This window comes from Monodelphis domestica, chromosome 5 (assembly GCF_027887165.1).
Source record: "Monodelphis domestica isolate mMonDom1 chromosome 5, mMonDom1.pri, whole genome shotgun sequence".
Classification (NCBI taxonomy): domain Eukaryota; kingdom Metazoa; phylum Chordata; class Mammalia; order Didelphimorphia; family Didelphidae; genus Monodelphis; species Monodelphis domestica.
In genome coordinates, this window is record NC_077231.1 from 98,703,380 (window position 1) to 98,727,780 (window position 24,401).

The 24,401-nt window shown below is 42.1% G+C and overlaps 1 protein-coding gene across 28 annotated transcripts in view; it reads right to left on the reverse strand.

Annotated features, from left to right (window-relative positions):
- The window catches only part of RBFOX2 (RNA binding fox-1 homolog 2), a 344,250-nt gene that overhangs the window by 263,832 nt on the left and 56,017 nt on the right, over positions 1–24,401 (reverse strand). Inside the window, exon 1 of one of the 28 annotated variants that reach the window (XM_056798845.1) lies at positions 2,908–3,009. The exons of the other annotated variants lie outside the window; for them this stretch is intronic. Within the exon in view, the coding sequence (XP_056654823.1) occupies positions 2,908–2,994 (87 nt within the window). The 5' untranslated portion in view covers positions 2,995–3,009. Of the gene's footprint in view, positions 1–2,907; positions 3,010–24,401 lie in introns of those variants that run through there. 28 annotated transcript variants of the gene reach the window in all.

Here is a 24,401-nt window from a genome sequence, read left to right on the forward strand (position 1 = left end):
CACCAACATGTACCACAATTTGTTCAGCTACCCCCCTCAATTTCCAATTCTTTGCCACCACAAAAAGAGTTGCTATAAATATTTTTGTACAAGTAGGTACTTTCCTCATTTTTTATTATCTCTTTCAGATATAGACCCAGTAGTGGTATTACAGAATCAAAGGGTATGAACAGTTTTATAGTTCTTTGTTTATAGTTCCAAATTGCCTTCCAGAATAATTGCATCAGTTTACAACTCCACCAAAAAGCATTGGTATCCCAATTCTGCCACATCCCCTTCAGCATTTATCATTTTCCTTTACTGTCATATTGGCCAATATGACTGGTGTGAGATGGTTACACAGGTTTTTTTCCCATGCAGTATTTTTCTCCTTTGGTTTCCCCCTAAAATAAATAAGCAATAAATAACAGTGGTTTGTTTGACTTGAGAATCAGAAAGATCTGAGTTCAAAATCTCTTTCAAGATACTTATTAGCTATACAGTGATGGACAAGCCATTTTAACCTCTGCCTGGCTCCATTTTTTAATCTGCAATATAGGAATAGCACTGACCTCCCAGGGTTACAGTGAGGATCACATGAAATATAATACATGGAAAAGCCCTTTGTACAGCCTAAAGCATTATAGAAAGGCTAGCAATTATTAAATTCTATTACTTAAGAAGAGGTTTTTAGTCTAAGTAAGATGCCAGGATTTATTTTTCTCCAAAAGGTTTGTTTTTACTTAAAGGAAAAAAAAAAGACCTTGATCTTGATGTTTTCTGTAAAAATGGGAGCTAGGCTCAGACATTTCCTAATTGGGTGACCCTGAGCAAGTCACTTAACCCCAATTACCTAGCCCTTACCACTCTTCTGCCTTGGAACTGATACTTAGTATTAATTCTAAGACAGAAAGTTTAAGTTATTAAAATTTTTTATTTTAATTTTAAAAAACAATGAGGGAGCAGCTGGGTGGCTCAGTGGATTAAGAGCCAGACCCAGAGACGAGAAGTCCTGGGTTCAAATCTGGCCTCAGACATTTCCTAGCTGTGTGAACCTGGGCAAGTCACTTGACCTCCATTGCCTAGCCCTTACCACTCTTCTGCCTTAGAATCAGGTGGAAGGTAAGGGTTTAAAAAACAAAAACAAATACATTGAAACTTCAAGATTTGATGTTCGATCACTGGATCATGTTAGATTTTTGGTGACCCCACTGACTATTTTTTTCCCATGTGGTTTTCTCAGTAAATATAAAGGAGTGGTTTGTCATTTCCTTCTCTAGTAGATCACCTTTTTTTGGTCAGAGCTTTCCACTATGTCCTGTTCATCTTGGGTAACTCTGCAAGGCATAATTCAGATTCATTGAGCTATGAAATCCCTCTGTCAGGCTAAGGTGATGATCGGGATAGGGAGATGGAATAGGGACAGTGACTTGCAGTCACATAGCTTGTTAAGAGTAAGTGTCTGAGGCATATTTGAACTCAAATCTTCCTGTCCTCAGGGCTCTTATCCTCTTTGTCACCTAGTTGTCCCAAACATAAAAACACAGAGAGAACAAAGACAGTTAAGAAACAAAAAATGGCCCTCTAAATTCATCTAAATAATCATCTCTGAAAGGTAATTAGCTCTGTCCCTGGCCAGTCATTTCCCCAAATGTGCTAAATCTACCTCCACACCTCTGGCTTCCATCCCTTTCCTTCTCAAGAGTTCACAATCTCACATCACACCTGAACTACAGTAACAGCCTCAAGTGGTCTTCCTGCTTCTTTTCTATATTCCCACTAATCCTTCCAAAGTTGTCAAACTGTTAATCCTCAAATAGAAATCTGAGAACATCAATCCCCTGCTAAAGAACCTCCACAGGCCTCCAGTGTCCATGACTAACTCCTCTTTTGGAGACTGAGGGCCCTTGGATAGGAGGCTCCAGCCTGCATTGCAGTTCACCTAGTTTGTGGATCCCACACCTGAGGCAATCCCCTTGAAGGTCCTAGGGACATTCCAGGCTCAACTCACCAAGACTTCCTTTCTTAAATGGTTAGGGCTTTTTCGCCACCCCAATTATTCTGTACTTACTTTGTATAGATTTGGGATCTGCTTATCTGGGTAACAAGCTCTATTCTGCTACCATTCCCCAAGCAGAATGGAAACACATAGATGGTAGGGATCATCTGACTTTCTGGTTTCTACTTCCACACCCATTCAATGCCTGGCACATAGCATGCGGGTCAGAAATATTTGTAAATGGATACAAAAGCCCACATGTGGGATATAAAAGAGCAATGGACTAGGAATCAGGGAGCCTAGATTCCACTCAGGCAGTCTGGTACTATGTACCAAAACTTGGGCTAAGCACTGGAGATTCAAAGGAAGACAAAAGATAATCCTTTTCCTCAAGGACTTTATCATCTAACTGCCAAGAAACAAACTAACAAACATATGCAAACAAGATATAGACAGGACAAACAGAAAATAATTAAAAGAGGGAGGATACTAGAATTAAGAGGGTTAGAAAAGACTTCCTTTAGTTGAGACTTGAAGGAAGTCAGAAGACAGAAATGAGGAAGGAGAGCTTTCCCAGCAAAGGAGAACAGGAAGAAGAAATGCCCAGAATTGATACAAGCGTGTTCTTGGAACAGCCAGGAGGGCCAGTGTCGCCGGACTGAAAAGTATGTGGTGGATAGGGTAGGAAGAAAGACAGTAGGGAGTGGAAGTTAGGCTGCAATAGGGAGCAACTCCAGGCAGAGACCAACCAGCAGCAGACTCTCTTTCAACAATCCAGGTGTGAGGTGATGAGTGTACCACTGTGGTGACTTTCTGCATTACCTGGAAGACAGACCTTCAGAATCAAAGATGAAGGAGCCTTGAGCTCACTTAGTATAACTCCCTCACTTTACAACTGAGGAAGATGAGGCTTACAGGAATTAAGTTACCTGGCTCAAAGTCACATAACGAATATGGACTATGGTTTTATCCCAGGTGCTTGAATTCCAAATCCAGCTGTTTCTGTGTAGTATCATATGACTGACAGGCCCTCTGGAATCAAAGAAACCAACTTCCTCCTAATAGGGGCAAAAAAACTGAGCTATGGCAAAAAGAAACAAAAAATGTGGAGACAGGAGGTTGGTACTGTCCCCCAAATTCTGCTCCCTCCCACCTCTGGCCTAGCACAAGTCACTTGGCCCCTCTTCACAAGCTGTAAAATTAATTAGGCTAATAACAGTGGCTGAGTGACTTGCCTACTATCACACACCTAGCAAACCAACTCCAAATCCCAGGGCCCCAAAGTCAATGTTCTTTTCACAATGTTGAGTAAGCACTCTCTCCCAAGAGTACAGGCAAGAGGTTCAAATAAAAGCCATTAAAAGAAAAAAAAAAGGGAAAAAACCTCAGCATGCCATGGCCCTTGGAATCCTGTGGCACTGTAAGAAAAATGTCCCCAGCCACATCACCTGAGCTTCAGGTGGCCCAATTCCTAGCCCATTCGAGGCCTCTGCCTGTCATTTCCTTTTCTATTATAGACTACTTGTCTTTGTTTTTATTTTGTCTTGTATGCTGTTAAAACACTTACATAAAGAATCCAAGAAACACGGTGGCTGCAAAGTTGGAAGACTGGCACTGCGCAGGGCGTGATTTTGATTAAGCCAATGAATTGAAATGTTCAATTAAGGTCTGGAGAGAGAAAGGACAAAGCTCACCACAACTGCTCTCCAAAGCCACAACTGCCACCAGATCCATAAGTGACCTAAAGAATGAGCATTATGCCTAGGGCAGGTCAGAACCAACTGCTTGTCCCTGGAGAAGTCTAGGGAATCAGGAAGTAGAAAAGCAATTGTAAAGTTGGCACTGAGACACACAACACTGTCCCTGGGTAATAACAGGAATGGCAGGGCTTTTTCTTGGCCAAAATGAACCCTGTCTTCATCCCTAGTCAATGGGCTCATTTCACACACACTCTTCACACACACCCCTTGTGGAAAACACTGGTTCTTCCTGTTCTGATCTTTCTCTTCTGACTCTGTATTCTGAATAAGGAGATGAGCTTTACCCTTGAAAGAGCAAAATTTCTAACAACTGACCTGACTGGTAGTTTCCCAAACCCAGCCCTACTCTCATAAAAGCTAAGTAATATAAGGACAGAGTTGACCGACTGTATTATAAATGGAAAGAGTAATGGATCTGAAGTTAGAAGGCCTGGGTTCAAATGAGACTATGTCACTCACTTAGTAGCAATATACCTTGAGAAGTCACCTCATCTCTTGGGGCTATGTTCCATCATTTCTAAAACATCCCTTCAAATTCTAAAATGCTATGATCCTCTTCCCTGTAATCTCTAAACACAGGGTAAAGCTCCTTAACCTGGAAAGGCAGCAAATACTCTAAGAGAGAAGAGAGAGAGGGAGAAGCAATGACTCCCCAGAAATATAGTGTTATACTTACTCCTGGTAGATGGAAAGTTCATCTATAGAGGATATACACAAGGCACAAAAGGGATCTCTGGTGCCCTCCTTAAATACTAATATATCTCAAATTAGGGATGATAAAGTTGGCATCGGGGCTGATTCCCAATTCATTTCTTAACAAAACTAGAGCAGTCAGATCCTTTGTGGCAAACAGTAGCAGGCAGGACCATCAAAATTCTGTATAGGCCAAGGAATTATTGCTTCTTTCTTAAAGAGAGAGTTCTTTATAAAGGCATTCAAGGTTAGCATTCATGGGTTTGTGGAAAGAAAAGACTTCATCCTCCACCTCCATAGTAGTCATTGCTTATGGAGTAGCAAAATATCCAAAAGGTCCAAGACAGAGATCCATGGTGGTCACATCTCCAAAGAATCATTTGTAAGGGAAAGGAACATAGAATGCTGGCTAATATCCAGAAGATCTCAAATTCACTTTTTTTTTTAAAACTTAATTTTTCATCTTAGAATCAATACTTTGTATTGGTTCCAAGAAGAATGATAAGAGCTAGGCAATAGGACCATGTTGGTGAACCTATAGCACATGTGCCAGAGGGGGCTGCTCTCTTCCCCCTCTCCATGCACATCAAAGGTCATTTCTCACATGCCCTAACCCTCTGCCCATCAGCCCAATGGGAGTGCTTCCTTCCTCCCCTGGCTGAAGTAAGGATCACATGCAGCTCAAGAATTGCAATTTGGGCACTCAGTCTCTAAGTCTTAGAGCAGGGGTCCCCAAACTTTTTACGTGGGGCCAGTTCACTGTTCCTCAGACCGCTGGAGGACTGGACTATTTAAAAAAACAACTATGAACAAATCTGAATACTGCTGTCTGGAATAGCGGAGGCTGTAGCGCTGGCTGTGATGGGCTGTCACACCTTGCACAGGTCCATCACCGCCAACACTATAATGGGCAGCAGTATACACAGTGCAGAATCCCTTCCCCCCAGATGGTCGCTCACCAGACTGACTTCTTCCATTGTGCAGCTACATAATCCTTTGTGCAGCGCCTTGTTCTCAAGGCGCCAAGCAAAGGATTATGTCACCAGAAGTAGTACTGTATGTGAGCGACACAATGCTTTGCGGCGTTGCTGCATACAGTGCTCCTCTCACTGACCATCAATGAAAGAGGTGCCCCTTCCATAAGTGTGGTGGGGGCCAGATAAATGGCCTCAGGGGACCGCATGTGGTCTGTGGGCCACAGTTTGGGGATCCCTGCTCTAAGGTCTCTAAAAGGTTTGCCATCACTGCAATAGGGATTAAGTGACTTGCCCAGGGATGCCTAAGGCCAGACTTGAATCCAGGACCTCTCATGTCTGAGCCTGGCTCTCAATCCACTGAATCAGCTAACCAACCCCTTCAAGTTCACTCTTAATGGTCATCACTAAGGAATTTTTAAAAGGAGAAGGGAAATAGTTGCCCCCAAATCCTAATCCTAAACCTTTTCCTATTATCTCTTCTCTATTCATAACTCCTTCCATCCCCATTTCTGACTTTTGGAATCTTTTTCTTCATTTAAGGCTCAGCTTGTGTTTGCCTCCCCTGATCTGCAATCACCTTCCTCCCCCACTCCCACTTCAATTAGAAGAGTACTATGTCTAGACCTGTCCTTTGCACCCATCACTCTATCTTATAAACTAAACAAGTGCCCCCACTAAAATGCCACCTCTAGGTTAGGGTATGAGCAAAGCCTAGTGTGGCTTACTTCTTCCCCCTCTGTATCTCCAAGGCTACTTAATTGGTTTTTTTCTTTCATTGAATTTACCCAGCTCACCCACTGTAGTACAGCAACAGTCATAAAGTACACAGCAAAACTTGACAATAATGTGAAGGAAATGACAGGACCAGCTTCATGAAGCTGTCTGTGCCTCTCCCATTAGCACCAAGGATGTGCTACTGCAGGATCTTGGGATGACTACTTCTCTGACTGGTTTGCCCAACTTCCTTGTATCAATCCTGGAAGCCTCCCACTTTCCTGCCTAGACTCCAAGTTGACACAGACTGTTTAACCAGTCTCTCTAGCTCTGATTCCCTTTCCAGAATGTCTCCTGAACATGTCCAGGTGGAGAGTAAGCATGGTGAAAGAAAAGTGTTAGACTGAAAACAGGAGTCCTAGGCAAAAGCTCTGCTGCCTCTGACAATTGCAACTCTGTGACTGAGGAAGTCAATATCCCAATTATACATCAGAGAGGGGGTGAGGTAAATCCCCCTTACTACCTGTCTCCTAAAACTGTTATCAGAGAAACTAGAAGGCCCCCAGGCTCAGCATCTGGGTGGCATCCTTAACTCCTTTCTCTTTCTCTGACTACCCCCACATATCCAATCATGACATCTTTTATACTGTCCCCTTCTTTCCTCTAATACTGCTATCACCTTGGTAACAACCCTCATCATTTCACACCTGGATTGCTGTTCTCCCTGTCTCAATTCTCCTGGTACAGCCCATCTTACAGTTATTAAAATCTTCCTTAAGTGCATAATATATAACCATTTTCATTTCCCCTTTTCAACACACCCCAGTTGTCTGCCATGTCTGGAACTCTCTCTCTCTCTTCATTTCCCCCTCCTGGCTTCCCTGATTTTCTTCAAGTCCCAACTCAAACCCACTCTCCCAATTTCCCTTTGTGCTAGTGTCTTCCCACTATTAGAGCCAATTTATCCTATCTGTGTCTTGTTTGAACACAGTTGTCTCCATGTAGTCTCTCCAGTCTATTGGGGGAAGGACAATCTTTTGCCTCTCTTTGTATCCCCAGCACTTGGCACAGTAACTGGCATAAAGCCAGCATTTCATAAATGTTTTCTAATCAACTGTGTGTCTGTCAGTATATACACATGTGTATGTACATGTACATATGTGTGCATGTATGTGTGCCGGTGTGTATGTGTCTTACATGTATGTCAGTGTGTGCTTGTGCGTGTGTGAGCACTGGCCTATGAGGGATGCACTGTGGGTGTGTGCATGTGCATTACAAGTGTGTATGTATGAGAATGTGACTGTGGAGATGTGAGTATATGTGTGTGGGTGTGTATACATGAGGGGAGGGCAAGGAAGAGAGAGTCACATCTCCCTAGAATCTCAACAGATTTAGAATTGAACTCTTCTTTGATTGTCTTCTGTATGGTTTTACCATTTCTGTTCAGGACAGTGACATCCCATCCCAAGAGTCACCCATGACCTCATGAGTTCTCTGATCCTTCTCTCTGCCTCACCCCCAACATCCAACCAAGCTGGCCATAATCTGTCTATGACACCACTCCAGGCCCCCAACCTAGCACAGACTCCTCTTTATTCTTTCCTAGATGTAGAATCCTAAGAGTCCTATACTAACCCTATGGTCACTTGACTTTCCCATACCCTCAGTGTCCACAACTATAAAATGGAAATAATACTTGCATTACTCTCTTCACAGAACTGTTGTGAAGAGAGTATATAAAACAAATGTACAATCTAAATCAGTGATGGTGAACCTTTTAGAGATGGAGTACCAGGCCCCATCTCCCCCCAGAGACAGAGTGTACTGCAGCACCCCATCCCAGACTAGAAGAAGGAAGCACTTCCACTGGGCTGCTAGGCATGGGGGCAGGTGCTGAGAGAGGCATCTGGAGAGTGGTAGGAGAGTGACCCAAGCACTCCCCTCCCCTCCAGCTAAGTGACACACTGTGAGCTATGCTCCCCCAAACCTAGCTACTCTCCAACCCCACCACAGGGATCACCTCACCACAGATTCAACAGGCTGTTGTCTGTGCCACACTCTCATGCAGCATGTGACCCTCCTCCCATCCCCCAGACAGGAGAGGGAGGAAGAGCTCCCTCTGGCTGTTGAGCAGAGGGGCAGGGGAAGTGAGGAATGTCCTCAGGTACATGGAGAGAGGGAGGGGAACAGCTCCTCCCTGAGTACCTCTGGCTTTCCAGTAAGGAACTCTAGTGGGCAACTGCAAGTATGACCACAGAGAGGGCTCTGTATGCCATCTTTGGCACCTATGTCACAGGTTTCACCATCACTGACCTAAGAAGTCATAACCTCAGCAACTTCCCCAATAACCTCCCTGCCTCCCATTTCCTCTTCTCTCTAAATTATCCTTTTAAAAGTGCCAGATGACTTAAAATCTAAAGTATGAATGAAGCCTTAAGAGTCAGAAGATCTGAGTGTGGCCTACACTCTGGTCTGTACTAGCTGTGTGAGCATGGCTGGACAAGTCACAATTTCTCAGCTCTTCAGTTTCTTGGCCTTTAAAATGGAGATGATACTAATAGTAGAACCACACCCATAGGGCTGCTATAATGTAGAAGAAGCATTATAAAATGTTCAATACTAACATAATTTCTTATATATATCACTGACCACAACATTTTTTATTTTAAAAACCTTCAATTATTCTCCATACACTACCAAATAAATCCCATTCAAGGACCTTCACAAACTGTCTCCAACCTCCCTTTCCAGGCTTATCTCATACTCCTTCCCTATCTCTGAATCCATTCTCCACTTTCCCATCTCTGTCTCTCTCAAAGTTCATAACGCTACCTCCATCTGTAATGCCCTCTGACCCAGGACAAATGAAGACCTCCTAGCCATGACCCCTCCTCCATCCTTCCTCAGAACACTCCAATCATATTCTACTGCACTAAAATCCTTTCTGTCTAAATCTTCCTGTAAACCAGACTTCAAATGTTTCCGTGTTTGTGCCTCCAGAATTTCTAGCACCGTATCTTATACATAACAGGCACTAAATACAGTAATATCTCAGTTTTCACAGACATCGGTTATCATTGGTGTGCCTACCTGACCTTGATGCTAATTTGGGGAAAACAAAGGATGATCCATGGGTTCTCCTGCTCAGTGTGAGCTATACATGTATTGAAAAGCAAATAAATCCATTTATCCATACAGATAGCAAATGAAAATCAGATAAAGCATAGGGAGGAGAATATATACCTCACTATATACAAAACAAATGAGCTCTCTCATAGGGAGTGAGATATTTCATCTCAGTCAAGCAGAAATTCTCCCATAGTATCTCAGCTGAGAAAAGGGACATAATCAAGGTAAAAACTCCTCTACATGTCAGCTTCTTTCTAAAGTCTTTCCAGATAGTGCCTTAATACCTATAGAGGAGGATTCCCCTTCCAAACAATAACTTCTCTCTCCCCTCCTTGCTGTCTTCCATATGCCAAGAAGAGTCTGCAGAAAGGTAAATGCAATGTTAAATGTTCACTTATTCTTTACATTACTCTTTTATATTCATTTTATATTAATTTCTTATTGTTTTAGTATTAAACACTATATTTATTCTCTATAAAATGTGTTTTGGGCATGTATTTGAGTGTCTGGAACATATTAATTGTATTTACATTGATTCATATGGAAATAATTGCCTGTTGGTTTCAGATTTTACCAATTGTTTTCCAGCAGATTATCTATGAAAATGGAGGTATCACCGTATTTGTCAAATGAACAAAAGGCTTCTGTTCAAAACTAATTCAATGAATGTTTCCCAGCTTCAGACCCCACAACATCTGGTGTAGTAGAAAGAATCTGGTTTTGAATCAACACTTTCTATTACTTACTTCCTGTGTAACAATGGCTAAATCTCTTAGAAATCTTCCTAGCCTTGTCTGCTGCCCAGTAAAATGAGGGTATTGGACTCTAAATGACCTCTAAGATTCCTCCCAATTCATCTAGGACCTTCCTCTGGCCTGATGTTCTGGTCCTTCCTTTCCAAACTCTTTTTAGAAATCTATTTTAGGGTTCCAGTTTTACCACTAACCTGCTGTATACTCTTGGACAAAAATCCATGTCCAGCTCATCAGACCAACAGGCAGATCTGTCTCTATAGTGCATTCTAGATCCAGGTGTCAACTGTAGCCTAGTGACCTTACTCTCCATTTGCCAAATATGCTTGTTCCCTTTCCCTCTCTCTTTTGGGAGTCTTCATTAACTATAGCAAATTCTAGCCTATCCCAGGACACTTTTTTGGAGGAGACATTCAGAATCCTCTCCCCTCAGTCAAAGCTTCTCCTCCTTAGCCCTAAGCTCCATCCTCTGATTGTTCTTCTAGCTTACTTATTCTCCAAAGTATATACCCATTACCTCCAACAGTCCTTTAGGATCACACCCAGGAAGAGCCTTATCTCCTGTCTTTCTCAAAGTCTATAATGAGAACAGGGTGACTACATTTTCTCTCTCTGATTTTCCTTTAGGACTCTGAGATTCTATATTTCTTTGACTCAAACAGGGTCCACTATATTCCAGTGATATTCCAGATATACATGGTGCAAAAATCCCTATTTCTTTCACTTGAAAGAAGAGAACACAAAATAAGCAATGTATTTCCCTCAGATCACTTGGAACAGAAAAAAGTCTTTGCATAAAAAGCCCTAGTGCAAAGGCCAGGTTTTGTACATAGCCCTAGCTCAATTACTTGGAGACCTAAACTCCTCCCAAAGGAAGTGGGTTGAGAGAGTTTCTACTGATTCACTAATAATTTAAAGTCCATGGGGAACTGTGGTATTCAGTATGGATCACATTTTTATAAACAACAGAAATATATATACCCACTATTCCAATGAAAGTCCTATTGGAATGTAATGCCATAAAAATGACCCATCCAATTTGAACTAGGCTACCCCACCATTCCAGGAGATCTAAATCCCCAGACTCAACATCGAAACCACTATCCTACCTCCCATGAATTCTGATAAGCCAGATAACTACTCAAACCAAGTCTTACTCCAAGTGTTAGATCAAATCAGCCCACTGAACATTATAATCTTTTTGTCTCTTCTTAATTTATCACACATTGGGAGCAGCTAGGTGGCTCAGTGGATTGAGAGTCAGGCCCACAGATGCAAAGTCTTGGGTTCAAATTTGAACTCAGACACTTTCTAGCTGTGTGACCCTGAGCAAGTCACTTGACTCCCATTGCCTAGCCCTTACCACTCTTCTGCCTTGGAACCAATACACAGTACTGATTCCATGACAAAAGGTAAGAGCTTAAAAATAAAAAATTATCACACATTAAGAAGAATCCAAATTTACCTAAAATATCATATGTATTTAGACTGCTGGGCTTGTTAGTTTTGAAAATGACAAACATGAGAAATATCCAAAGGTATCAGTACCATGCTACTTTCCCAGATTCCTTGATTTGAGGGCCTAAGTATCATTTGCTTAGGAATCCAACCCCTAGGTCTAGGTACAATTAACCCTCAGGCTCTTTGATCATTCAACAAAAAGCTATTAAGAGGGGGCAGCTGGGTAGCTCAGTAGATTAAGAGCCAGTCCTAGAGATGGGAGGTCCTAGGTTCAAATCTGGCCTCAGCCACTTCCTAGCTGTGTGACCTTGGGCAAGTCACTTGACCCCCCATTGCCTAGCCCTTCCCACTCTTCTGCCTTGGGGCCAATGCACAGTATTGACTCCAAGACGGAAGGTAAGGGTTTAAAAAAAAAAAAGGCTATTAAGAATCAATTCCCATTGGAGAACAGTGTGGGAAAGATTAGGTTTAGATCAACACCTCACACCCTACACCAAGATAAATTCAAAATGGGTGAATGACTTGAACATAAAGAAGGAAACTATAAGAAAATTAGGTGAACACAGAATAGTACACATGTCAGACCTTTGGGAAGGGAAAGATTTTAAAACCAAGCAAGACTTAGAAAGAGTCACAAAATGCAAAATAAATAATTTGGAATACATCAAATTAAAAAGGTTTTGTACAAACAAAACCAATGTAACTAAAATCAGAAGGGTAGCAACAAATTGGGAAAAATCTTCATAGAAACCTCTGACAAAGGTTTAATTACTCAAATTTACAAAGAGCTAAATCAATTGTACAAAAAATCAAGCCATTCTCCAATTGATAAATGGGCAAGGGACATGAATAGGCAATTTTCAGATAAAGAAATCAAAACTATTAATAAGCACATGAAAAAGTGTTCTACATCTCTTATAATCAGAGAGATGCAAATCAAAACAACTCTGAGGTATTACCTAGCAGATTGGCTAACATGACAGCAAAGGAAAGTAATGAATGCTGGAGGGAATGCAGCAAAGTAGGGACACTAATTCATTGCTGGTGGAGTTGTGAATTGATCCAACCATTCTGGAGGGCAATTTGGAACTATGCCCAAAGGGCGTTAAAAGACTGTCTCCCCTTTGATCCAGCCATAGCACTGCTGGGTTTGTACCCCATAGAGATAATGAGGGAAAAGACTTGTACAAGAATATTCATAGCTGCACTCTTTGTGGTGGCAAAATATTGGAAAATGAGGGGATGCCTTTCAATTGGGAAATGGCTGAACAAATTGTGGTATATGTTTGTGATGGAATACTATTGTGCTCAAAGGAATAATAAAGTGGAGGAATTCCATGGAGACTGGAACAACCTCCAGGAAGTGATGCATAGCGAAAGGAGCAGAACCAGGAAATCATTATACACAGAGACTGATACACTGGTTTTTTTTTTTTTTTAATGATATGATCTTTATGTTCCCTAGAAAGGGAATTCTTTTTTTTTTTTAATTTTAAACATTATTTTATTTGGTCATTTCCAAACATTATTCACTGGAAACAAAGATCATTTTCTTTTCCTCCCCACCCCCCCTCCCACCACCTTTCCCTCTCCCATAGCCGACCAACAATTCCACTGGTTATCACATGTGTTCTTGACTCGAATCCATTTCCCTGTTGTTGGTATTTGCATTAGAGTGTTCATTTAGAGTCTCTCCTCAGTCATACCCCCTCAACCCCTGTAGTTAAGCAGTTGCTTTTCCTCGTTGTTTTTACTCCCACAGTTTATCCTCTGCTTGTGGATAGTATTTTTTAGATCCCTGCAGATTGTTCAGGGACATTGCATTGCCATTAATGGAGAAGTCCATCACCTTCGATTGTACCACAATGTATCAGTCTCTGTGTACAATGTTTTCCTGGTTCTGCTCCTCTCACTCTGTATCACTTCCTGGAGGTTGTTCCAATCTCCATGGAATTCCTCCAGTTTATTATTCCTTTTAGCACAATAGTATTCCAACACCAACATTGTTCCTAAAGGACTTCTCCATTAGGAACAATGCAATGTCCCTCAACAATCTGCAGGGATCTAAAAAACACTATCCACAAGCAGAGGATAAACTGTGGGAGTAAAAACACTGAGGAAAAGCAACTGCTTGACTACAGGGGTGGAGGGGATATGACTGAGGAGAGACTCTAAATGAACACTCTAATGCAAATACCAACAACACGGAAATGGGTTCGAGTCAAGAACACATGTGATACCCAGTGGAATCATGCGTCAGCTATGGGAGGGGGAGGGGGGGAAGGAAAAGAAAATGATTTTTGTTTCCAATGAATAATGTTTGGAAATAACCAAATAAAATGTTTATTTAAAAAAAAAAAGAATCAATTCCCTATGGCAGCTAAGATTCAGAAGAGTCCCAGGTTTTCCAAGAGAGCATATCTATCAAAATAAATTTTTGCCTTACTTGCATAGTTTGCCAGTGAAAGTTTCCTTCCTTCCTATCCTTCACCTTTTCTTTTTGGCCACCAGTTTGGATATAAATTAGAAAATTGAACATTTTCCTCTATACTCCTAGGATCCTGAAAAGCTTAAGGCAATATAGTGAGAGGCAGGTCCACACAGTTATACTACCACTGCTAACAGAGAAATCATTCTGCATTCAGTTAAGCATGAAACACCAGCATCTATTTTATCTGGCAGCAAGAGAAGTTAGGGTCTACAATTATCCCTGGAGAGTGGTAAGTCAAAGGAAATGCAAACCTAAGCTATAAGAATGGTAAAACAACCCATATTTACAGCCTGGGCTTTTCCACACAGCCTCTACCCCTTCCCACTTGGATGTTTTCATTTCCCTCCAAAGGTAGCCTAATTCCCTCCTATCCATCTCATACTTATGACAAGGAGGCTCTCCCACTGTAGCACTTTATCCCCTCTGCCACACTGGCTCTGGGGATACAAAGAGAAAAATTCAGGAAATCCCTGCATTCAAAGAGTTTCTGTTCTACTTCAAGTTGAATAGAAAAAAGCAAGCACACAAATTAAAAAATACAACAAAATTTGATAAGCAAGAGTGATAACAATAGTTGGGGGGAGGGTGGAACCAGGAAAGAGAATGAGGGAAGCTTTCTTAGAAGAGATCTGAATTGAGACTTGGAAGAAAAGGGTTCTAAGAGGCAAAGATGAAGACTGAACATACTCCACATATAAGAGCTGGTTTATGTAAATGAATGCAAGGAGCAGGAGATGGAGTATCTAGTTCAGGAATTCAATTTGGTTAAAATGTACAGTATATAAGACAATAATGGGGGGGGGGGGGGAGCAGAGGTGTTGAGATTGAATACAGTGAAGGATTTTAAATGCCAAGCTGAGAATCCTGTATTTTATCTAAAATTCTGACATAAATCAAATTGAACATTCTAATGAGGAATTTTTCATAAGGTCCAGCAAGGGGGTTGTCTTCTCTCTGATTCATGTCTTTGTCCATACTTCTAAGATACTTGCCTGAGAAAAAAGTCAGACCTTAAAAGAAACCTGAGTAACTCAGCAAGCTTTATTTCAAGGTTAAATTTTCCTCTGTTGATACTATTGTGAAGAATCAGAGATGTCAGAGCTGAAAGAGACTTTAGAAGTCATCTAGTTCAACTTTTATTATATAGATGAAAAGGTCACTTCAAGAGTTCAATATAGGAGGACTAGGAAGAGACCTCTATTATATTCTCCCCAAGGATGCAACAGCCCTCTAAACTCCAACCTCATCCCATCTTCCTAACCTTTCCTCTTATTCCACTGAGGAGACTAGGCCATCTATTTAAAAACTAGTCCTTCTTTTCCAAAAGCTCAGAAGATAAGGTCAACTGCATCCTTGGGAACTCCTAACATCTCCTTGTCTTTGTCTCTTTTTGCAATAGCATCCTTCATGGAATCCACACAAGCAAAACTTCACTTCCATCATTTTTCAGAATTGTATGATTGAAAATCTGTTACCCTAAAAAAAGAACTACATATCCCAAGATCCCACTGACTTCCTGTCATTACGTACTTCCTGAAGACAGAGGATAAAGGGTGAGGGCTTTGGAGGCTCCCTCTCTCTGATGTAGAACCAGCATTGATGGTGGTGAGTGGGGTTGACTAAAAAATGGCTAACCAGTCATGGGCATGTGGTCTTTATTTTTATATCAAGGATTCTTTATTCCTGGATTTCTAATGATCATTAATAAATCTCTTAAAATATAATATTATTATTGAGATCTAATTTTAACTTTTACAGAATCTAGACCCAAACTAGACCGAAACCTGAAGCACTTGGTTTCTAATCATAAATACTAAACAAATATCCTTATCCTATACAAACAGATATGCACAGATTGGGGAACAGGCTTCTGAAAATGGGGTCAGGTAATATATCCCAATGACACAATGGAAATCTGTTATCAACAGCAGGCAAAGAAGGAAAGTGAATAATTCAATCTCTCATTCACTCAACAATGCCTACCACTGCAAACAGACTGTGAGTGGGGTGTGTGTGTGTGTGTGTGTGTGTGTTGGGGGAGGGGGGCACCTTGGAGGTGGTAGAAGCAATAACCTCTCCCCTATAAAGACACATCCCTTTCCTGGAGGGACAGTAGAGAACAGAAGCATCAAAGCTCAAATCTTAAAAAAGAAATTGTTTTCAAACTTACTCCTTTAGAAAACACAGAGCTTTATTCAGAAATTTCTTCTCTACAGAAACTTCTCCTTGCACTGATCCCTTGGTGGCTGTGAGAGAAGAGAACACAGTCCAAGGACACATCAAGCCACAGCTGGCACATATATTCTTGTTCCCAAAACTCAATAAAGAGGTTAACAAAGCAACAATTTAAAACAAGTGCTAGCTAACTATCATGGAAGGAGATCAATGATTCAAAATATCCAATTTTTTTAGTATGTATTCCAAACTATCCTGAAAAAGAGCCTTAAAAAGTTCTCCTCCAGGATTATCAGAAAAATGGGTCATTTAAAAGTCTAATTATCTCACTATCCCATTCACCACTGTGGCTCTTCTAAACCTTTTCATTCCTCCTCAGACATCTAATGGCTCCCTCTCCCTTACCTTCTCAAAGGAAAATCTTGCTCCATATTTCACAGAAAAAAAAAATGAGCCTATCAGCTCCTGCCTCTCAGCTTCTCATCTCACTCAGATGTCTTCCCCCACTATCTTCTCTTTCACTTCTCCTTGTTAAGGATAACAGCCATATGCACAATTGATCTCCTTAGGTCTCTTTCAACAGATTGCCTGCCTCATCATTCCCTTATCTATCATTATCTTCACTCTCTTCCCTATCTACAGTTTCCCTACTGTCTACAAACACATCCAGATCTCCCCATTTTCAAAAAACCCTCACTTGATACAAATATCCCACATGTCTCCTTGGTTTTGTGATTAACCTTGAAAAGTTATCTACAATAGATGTCTCCATTTCTGCCTCTCACCTCTCTAAAACCTGGCTTCAGAACTCAACATTCAACAGAAACTGCTCTCTCCAAAATTATTAACCATCAATTATCAAATCTAATGGCCTTTTCTCAATCTGTCATCCTTCTTGGCCTCTCAGCAGCCTCTGGCAATGCCACTCATCCTCTTCTCCTTGATACTCTCTTCTCCCTGGTTTGGTGACACCGTTTCTCTTGGTTCTCCATCCTCTCTATCTCATCACTCCTTCTCAGTCCCTTTCACTGTATCTTCATTCAGTTCACACTCATCAACACAAGTATCCTCCAATGTTCAGGTCTTAGTCCTTTTCTCCCTCTATACTTTTCATATCCACTTCCATGATTCTATTATCATCTCTATGCTAATGATTCCCCAATATATTTATTTAGCCCTAACCTCTTGGCTGACCTCTAGTCTAGGATATCATATTGGATTGTCCTGTAGATAACTTAAATTCAACATGCCCAAACCTGAGCTTATCTTTCCTCCCAAACTCTCCCCTTTACTAATTTTTCTATTAGTATTGTGTAGAGGAAGTTTCATCTCCTCCCCTTCCTGGCCTGACCTGTTTCATCCCACTTTTTGCATGCCAGCCCTGTATTCATGAACATAAATAAAAAGGCAGACCAAAAATCCTGCAGGATGAGCTAGCTACCCATGTTCAGACTTAAAGTAGGAAAAAGACAAAATTTATGATTATCTGCTTTCTCTATTTCAAGTGATTATTGGAAAATAAGAACTTAGAGACATTAATTTTAATCTAACAGATTGGCAACCACTACAGGAAAAGAATTTAATTTTCTTTTAAGAAAGTCTCTTAGTACCGAATAAGATATAGGTCAGATTTGCTCCCATTCCTGTTGCAAAGTCCAGTTTTAGTGGTTTTTCCTCCACCACTACTGCTGCCACTGCCACCCCTTCCAAAAACACCAGCTTCTACTGATACATTGTACTGCTACAGCTTGTGACCCATCCACAATAGCTGTGGTAAGACTCCGCCATGTGCGCCCCCTTTTAGCTTAGATAAAGGTGGGGTGTGGAAACCAAAATCTACATGGGTACCAAGTGGCTCTGGAATCTAGCAAAAACTTCTAATCTTTCCCAGCCCCCTGGTTCCCTGCACACCCCCCACCTGACAGAACTTGGGTGATCCCCTATGTAGCATCCCCACCTCTTTCCCCCAGCATCTATATTCTTCCAACTTGGAGCTGACCTGGCTCTCAGACCCCTGTTCACACCATGTGCAGAGAAGCACAGCGCCGGATGTAGCACATCGATGACCCCAGCCTGGCTTCCAAGCCCACCCTAAACTAACCCAGGGGAGCTTCCAATGCTCCTAGCTGTGAGGGTGGGGACTGAGGTGTTAACACACATGAGGGTCTCCCCTGCCATCATCTAGATCCTGATCCCAACTAGTACAGCAGCCAGAAGGGCTAGCTGGGTGGCTCAGTAGATTAAGAGCTAGGCCTAGAGATGAGAGGTCCTAGGTTCAAAATCTGGCCTCAGACACTGCCTATCAGTGGCAGTTAGGCCTGGGCCAAGCGCCAGTAAGGCCTAGCACATCCCAGACCCCCAACCTTGAAAACATGGTGGACAGAAGAGAGCTCTTAGCTAAAACTCAAGGCTTTTCCTGCCCTCCATTCAAATGAGTCTAAAGGCCAGTCATTACGGGAAATAAACAGATTAAAACCAGTAAAGTGCCTGAGATTTCTCCATTACATGTTACTATTTAGTTGGAACAACCAAGGGTTTCCTAAGGAGGCTTAGATGACAAAGAAGGAAGTTAAAAAACTTTGCAAAGGCTGGCCAGATAAGTCCTCTAGATGGCCAAAGTATGGTTCCTTTAATGACAAAGATTCCAAAAATTATAAGTACTGGCTCCTGTGGACATATAAATCAGCTACACCCGGTCCCTCATTGTCCTCCATCTAGGAAGCCTTTCTTTCTTGGGATCCAGACCATTCTAGGTTAACTCGTCAGTAGCTCTAGGCACCCGGTAAAGACGGGATCCCAACTGAGGTGTACAAGGCCTTAAATGGAAAGGCACTCCAGGCGTTCCACATAGTGCTGACCAGCATATGGGAAGAGGAAGACATGCCCCCAGAACTCAGAGATGCCTCCATCCTAGCCCTATACAAGAACAAAGGCTCACAAGCAGCCTGTGACAACTACAGAGGCATCTCACTACTCTCCACTGCTGGAAAGATCCTTGCGCGTGTTATACTCAACAGACTCCTGTCATCTGTTTCAGAGCAGAACCTGCCTGAATCACAATGTGGCTTCCAAACAGATCGCAGCACCATCGACATGGTCTTCACGGTGAGGCAAATGCAGGAAAAATGCCTTGAGCAGAACCTGAGTCTCTACATTGTCTTCATAGACCTGACAAAGGCATTCGACACAGTGAACAGGGACGCATTGTGGGTGATCTTCAGCAAGTTTGGTTGCCCAGCAAAATTCGTCAAACTGATCCAGCTCTTTCATGTAGACATGACAGGGGAAGTCCTATCTGGTTGAGAGACTTCTGATCGCTTCAACATCTCCAATGGCGTGAAGCAAGGCTGTGTCCTCGCTCCAGTACTATTCAACCTATTTTTCACCCAAGTATTACGACATGCTGTGATGGATCTAGACCTGGGCGTCTACATCAAATACCGACTGGATGGCTCACTATTCAACCTTCGCCACCTGACTGCAAAAACAAAGACAACAGAGAGACTCATCCTGGAAGCTCTCTTTGCAGATGACTGTGCTCTCATGGCCCACCAAGAAAATCATCTCCAAACCATTGTGGACAGGTTCTCCACCGCAACAAAACTGTTTGGCCTGACTATCAGCCTCAGCAAAACAGAGGTGCTGTTCCAACCTGCACCAGGGAGGCCAACTAACCAGCCATGCATTACAATCGATGGCACACAGCTTTCTAAAGTCAACACCTTCAAGTACCTGGGCAGCACCATCGCCAACGACGGGTCCCTAGACCACGAGATTAATGCCAGGATACAAAAGGCCAGCCAGGCACTCGGGCGGCTGCGCTGCAAAGTCCTCCAACACAGAGGTGTAAGCACTGCAACGAAGCTCAAAGTGTATAACGCAGTGGTCCTCAGTGCGCTCCTGTAAGGTTGTGAGACATGGACACTGTACCAAAAGCATATGAAACAGCTGGAGCAATTCCACCAACGCTCTCTCTGGTCAATCATGAGGATCCAATGGCAGGACCGAATCACCAATCAGGAAGTCCTCGACAGAGCCAACTCCACCAGCATCGAAGTCATGGTCCTCAAAACCCAGCTACGATGGTCTGGACACATCATCCGCATGGACCCACAGCGAATACCAAGACAGGTATTCTACGGTGAACTGTCAGCTGGACTCAGGAAACAAGGCCGACCAAAGAAAAGATTCAAGGATCAGCTAGTCAAACTTCAAGTGGACTGGCATTACACCAAAGCAACTAGAACTCGCTGCCTCTGACAGAAGCAGCTGGCAAACCCACATTAACCATGCCACCGCCACCTTTGAAGATGAGCGATGTCGACATCTTGCTGCTGCGCATGAACGTCGCCACCAGGCCACAACCGCACCTCCCGTAATAACTGATGTCCCATGCCCCATGTGCCACAAACTCTGCGCCTCAGCCTTTGGACTCCAAAGCCACATGAGGGTACACCGTAGATGAAACTGCACAAAGACAATAGTCATTCTCAATCACTGAGAGACTACCACTAACACTAACTAGCTCCTCCTAAACTCTTGATTACATCTAGCAAGAAAAACACCCTATCATCCTCCCACCTGGACTGTAAGGAAGTTTCTCTTCCTACCCCTTGGGCCCCTTACCCTGTCAGATCTGGCTCATTCCCCACTGCTCATATCTCTTTTCCTCCCAATATACCTCTCTACCCTCACTTTCCTTCTGACTCTTAGTCCCACTACCCTTACACCCTGGAGAGTTTCTTCCTCCCTGGTACCCAGTCCCGACTCACCTTCCCTATTACTACCTGAACCATCCTTCTCCTCACTCTCTTGGGCATTCCTTTCCCCACCCTCTTTCCCCTGATCTACCCCACCCATCCTACTATGTCTCCTGCTCTCCTTCCCAGCCCTACCCCCTGATTAGTCTATCCTCAATCTTCCTCTCCTTATCCTCCTTCCTCTCCTCCCAGCCCCCAACCTTAATCTCCTCCTTGCCCTCAGCCCCACTCCCTTCTCTCTGCCCCATCCCAAGTCCCATCCCTGATCCTTTCACCCTACCTTCTCACCCCCTGACCAACTCCTCCCTCTCAGCTCACGCACTCCTCCCCCTTCCCCTACCAGCTCCACTACAACCCAAACAACCCACACTACAATCCACTTCATTGCAACCCAGTCCACAAGCCAAGCAGCAGTTATCACACACAATTCAAATGGAGGCCTATTCCCTCTAGGGGATGGTCCCACTTATAATAAGCAGGAGAGCTTGATAAACATTAGCCATTATGTACCTTTCTCTCCACAAGGTATTGAACTTTAAGGAAAATACTCTCTCCTTTGAAAATGAGCCCATTGTATTCACAACTAATTTTGAAAGCATTTACCCCTCTTATAACCCCCCACAGTCCTGCTAACAGAAACCCCTGCTGGAAAGTGTATCACAGATGCAGAAACCATTAATGAAGGGTTTTTTGCTCTCTAACTACCTAAAGCTCCAGCTGTACTTCATTGCTCTGCCCCTACAGGTGGAACTGACCTAATCTCTAGAAGGAACCACCATGCAGATATTGCAGTAAAGCTTGCTATTTTAAAAGGACCTGAATTGATTTTGACACCTAGTAATGACTCAAACTTATCTCTCCTTTATAATGAACAGAAAGTTGAAAAATGGAAACAAAAGTTTACAGCAAAACAGATCAACATGGTACAGGTGTCATTTGAAGGAAAACTACTGCCTAGAAGTTTTTATCACCAAATACTTTTATCTGTTCATAAGAATGGTCACTTTGGCACTCAGGGTATTATAGATTCTGTTAAAAAAGGTATAGATAGTCCCTGGGATAACCACCATAGCCTTTAAAGTGTGTGCAGTTTATCCCACTCAACATGCCCTTCATGACAAAGCTTTTGGGAGGTGCCCTCTGGCTTATACACCTTTTGAGCATTTACAAATTGACTTTATTACCATGCCTAACGCTGAACATTATATATTTTGTCTGGCCACAGTAGCTTTCTTAAGGAAGATCGTCCCTTGCTTTGGCCTGCCAGCACGAACTGATTCAGATGGGGGAACTGATTTTACTAATTCTGTTTTGTCTCAGATTTATTCTTACTTGGGGATCACGCCCCAATTCCATCATGCATCATCCCAAGAGCTTAGGCCACACAGAGAGAATGAATAGAGATCTTAAATTGGAAAATTGGGCACTGAGACTTACTTGAAATGGCCTGAGGTTCTCTCCTCCAGGGGAGATCTACACATCTCACCATTTGAGATGCTTTTTGGGCATCCCCCATACGGGTTAAATCTTTTTCTCCTACATACACACCATTACTAAGGGGGGACATTTCTATTGCTCCTTATATTAGGGATTTACATGTCAAATTGTGAGAATTCCACAATCCTGGTGGAACTCAACCTGCCTGGGAGGGTCTGTTTCAAGTACTGTTAACCACTCCATAAGCTATCAAAATTGGAGAAAAGAATTCCTGGATTCATTGCTCATATGGGTACTTGTATTGACACTGAGTGACTGTATCCTGTCACATATACTGTATTTGATAATTGATTGTTTTAAGATTTAATTTTATTTTTAAATTCACATATTAACTAATATATCACATTCCATTATTCTATGGCACCACTTTCAGTTACTGTGTTTTGGCTATTAGCTATATGTTCTGTTACATTGTTTTTATTTGTACTCCCTTCCAATGACTGAACTAGGGGTTAATACCATTATAAAAGTCCATAGACAAGTTGGACAAACTCTTTTCCTTGGCAAAGCCATTGGTCCTTATGGATGCTGTGTGTGTCACCAGACCCATCAGAGTGCTGTTTTGTCCTGGGAAATAATTCCAGCCCACAGTAATGAGACAATTCCACAGCTTGCTACACAAGGAGCTTGCTACACATGTTGCCTAAAAGGCCTTTTGCTCCTTTTTATCTTTGTTAATTGTCACATAGATGATGATGAATACACTTCATCAAACTGGTTACATCAATAACCATTGGAGAATTTAATGAGCTAAGACTCTCAATTAATTTTAACAGGTCTTCAGAAGTGATTTTCAGAAATCTAGGAGCACCACTTACCAGACTGATCTGCCTACCTTTGACTTGTGTGTAACAAGAGGTAAGGGTCCATTTGGTAGTAAGTACATGGGTGCACTATTGTATTCCCCACCTCTATATTTATTTTTTTTAAATGTAATGGATGAGATAGCAGTGATTTTCACTAATGTATTCCTCACCTCCACATTGCAATGGATGAGACATATAAATACATGCCTTTTATGGATGTTACAGTGTTATCCTGCAGGAGGAAGGGTTTTCCATGGGGCTTGGGAACCCCTGGACAATTTTATAGGCTCATCCTGTAAAAATTAAATTAGTCTCTAGTAATAAAAGTATTATATTTTATGAAGTTTATTAAGGATTATTAGAATCAAGAATACAAAAAAAAAAACGTGCCCAAGGCTGATTAGCCCATTCAAAGCTTACTTACTACATCATTGAAATGGCCGAGAGAGAGCATTGAAGAGCATAGAGGAGGGCAAGGTAGGCGTTACTGCCATTTAAAAATACTAATTGTGATCTCGCCCAGGTGGATTCTCAGGTGAGATTACAGGGAATTCTGGGAAATACCAAGGACTTCTGGGGATAGAAGTCTAGGGTTCAAATCTCCATTTTTACAATTCCATAGGAGGATGTTTTTATATTTGTCTTACTCTACTCTTCCACCAGAATGGGCTTTGTGCTGGTGGCATCAGTGGTTCAGAGTTGGGTTCACCCCCCCTCCCCAGGGCTCTCCTGCCAAATTTTGTAATGATGGCAATAATAAATTCTGTTAGAAATAATTCAGCTTAGGTTGAAAGAGATTGGCTAGATTTGGAGAACTTGTTACAAATATCCATGAGCTTAAAAGGTTTTTTAAATGACACACATAACAAGTGGCTATAAAGATTCATGTGTCTATGAATCCTTATGATAGTGGGTTTGCTTGCATTTGTCATCAAATAGGTTCTTATAATTTGGGAGATTTTGGTACTTCTTAGAATCTGCATTAGTTGTTGTACTACTGTTTTTAAAAAGCTATTACCTGGTTTAAAAAAAATCATGTACACTCACACTGTGGATCATGGCCAAGTTAAAAGGGAAATAGATTTCATTTTTTAGTGAGAAACCTTTGTGTGGTGCTTCTTCTTTACTAACATTGTCACATGGAATGTGAACTATGAATTTATGAGTTCTTTGTTATTAATGTCTTTTCTTTATATTTGCAATAGGAT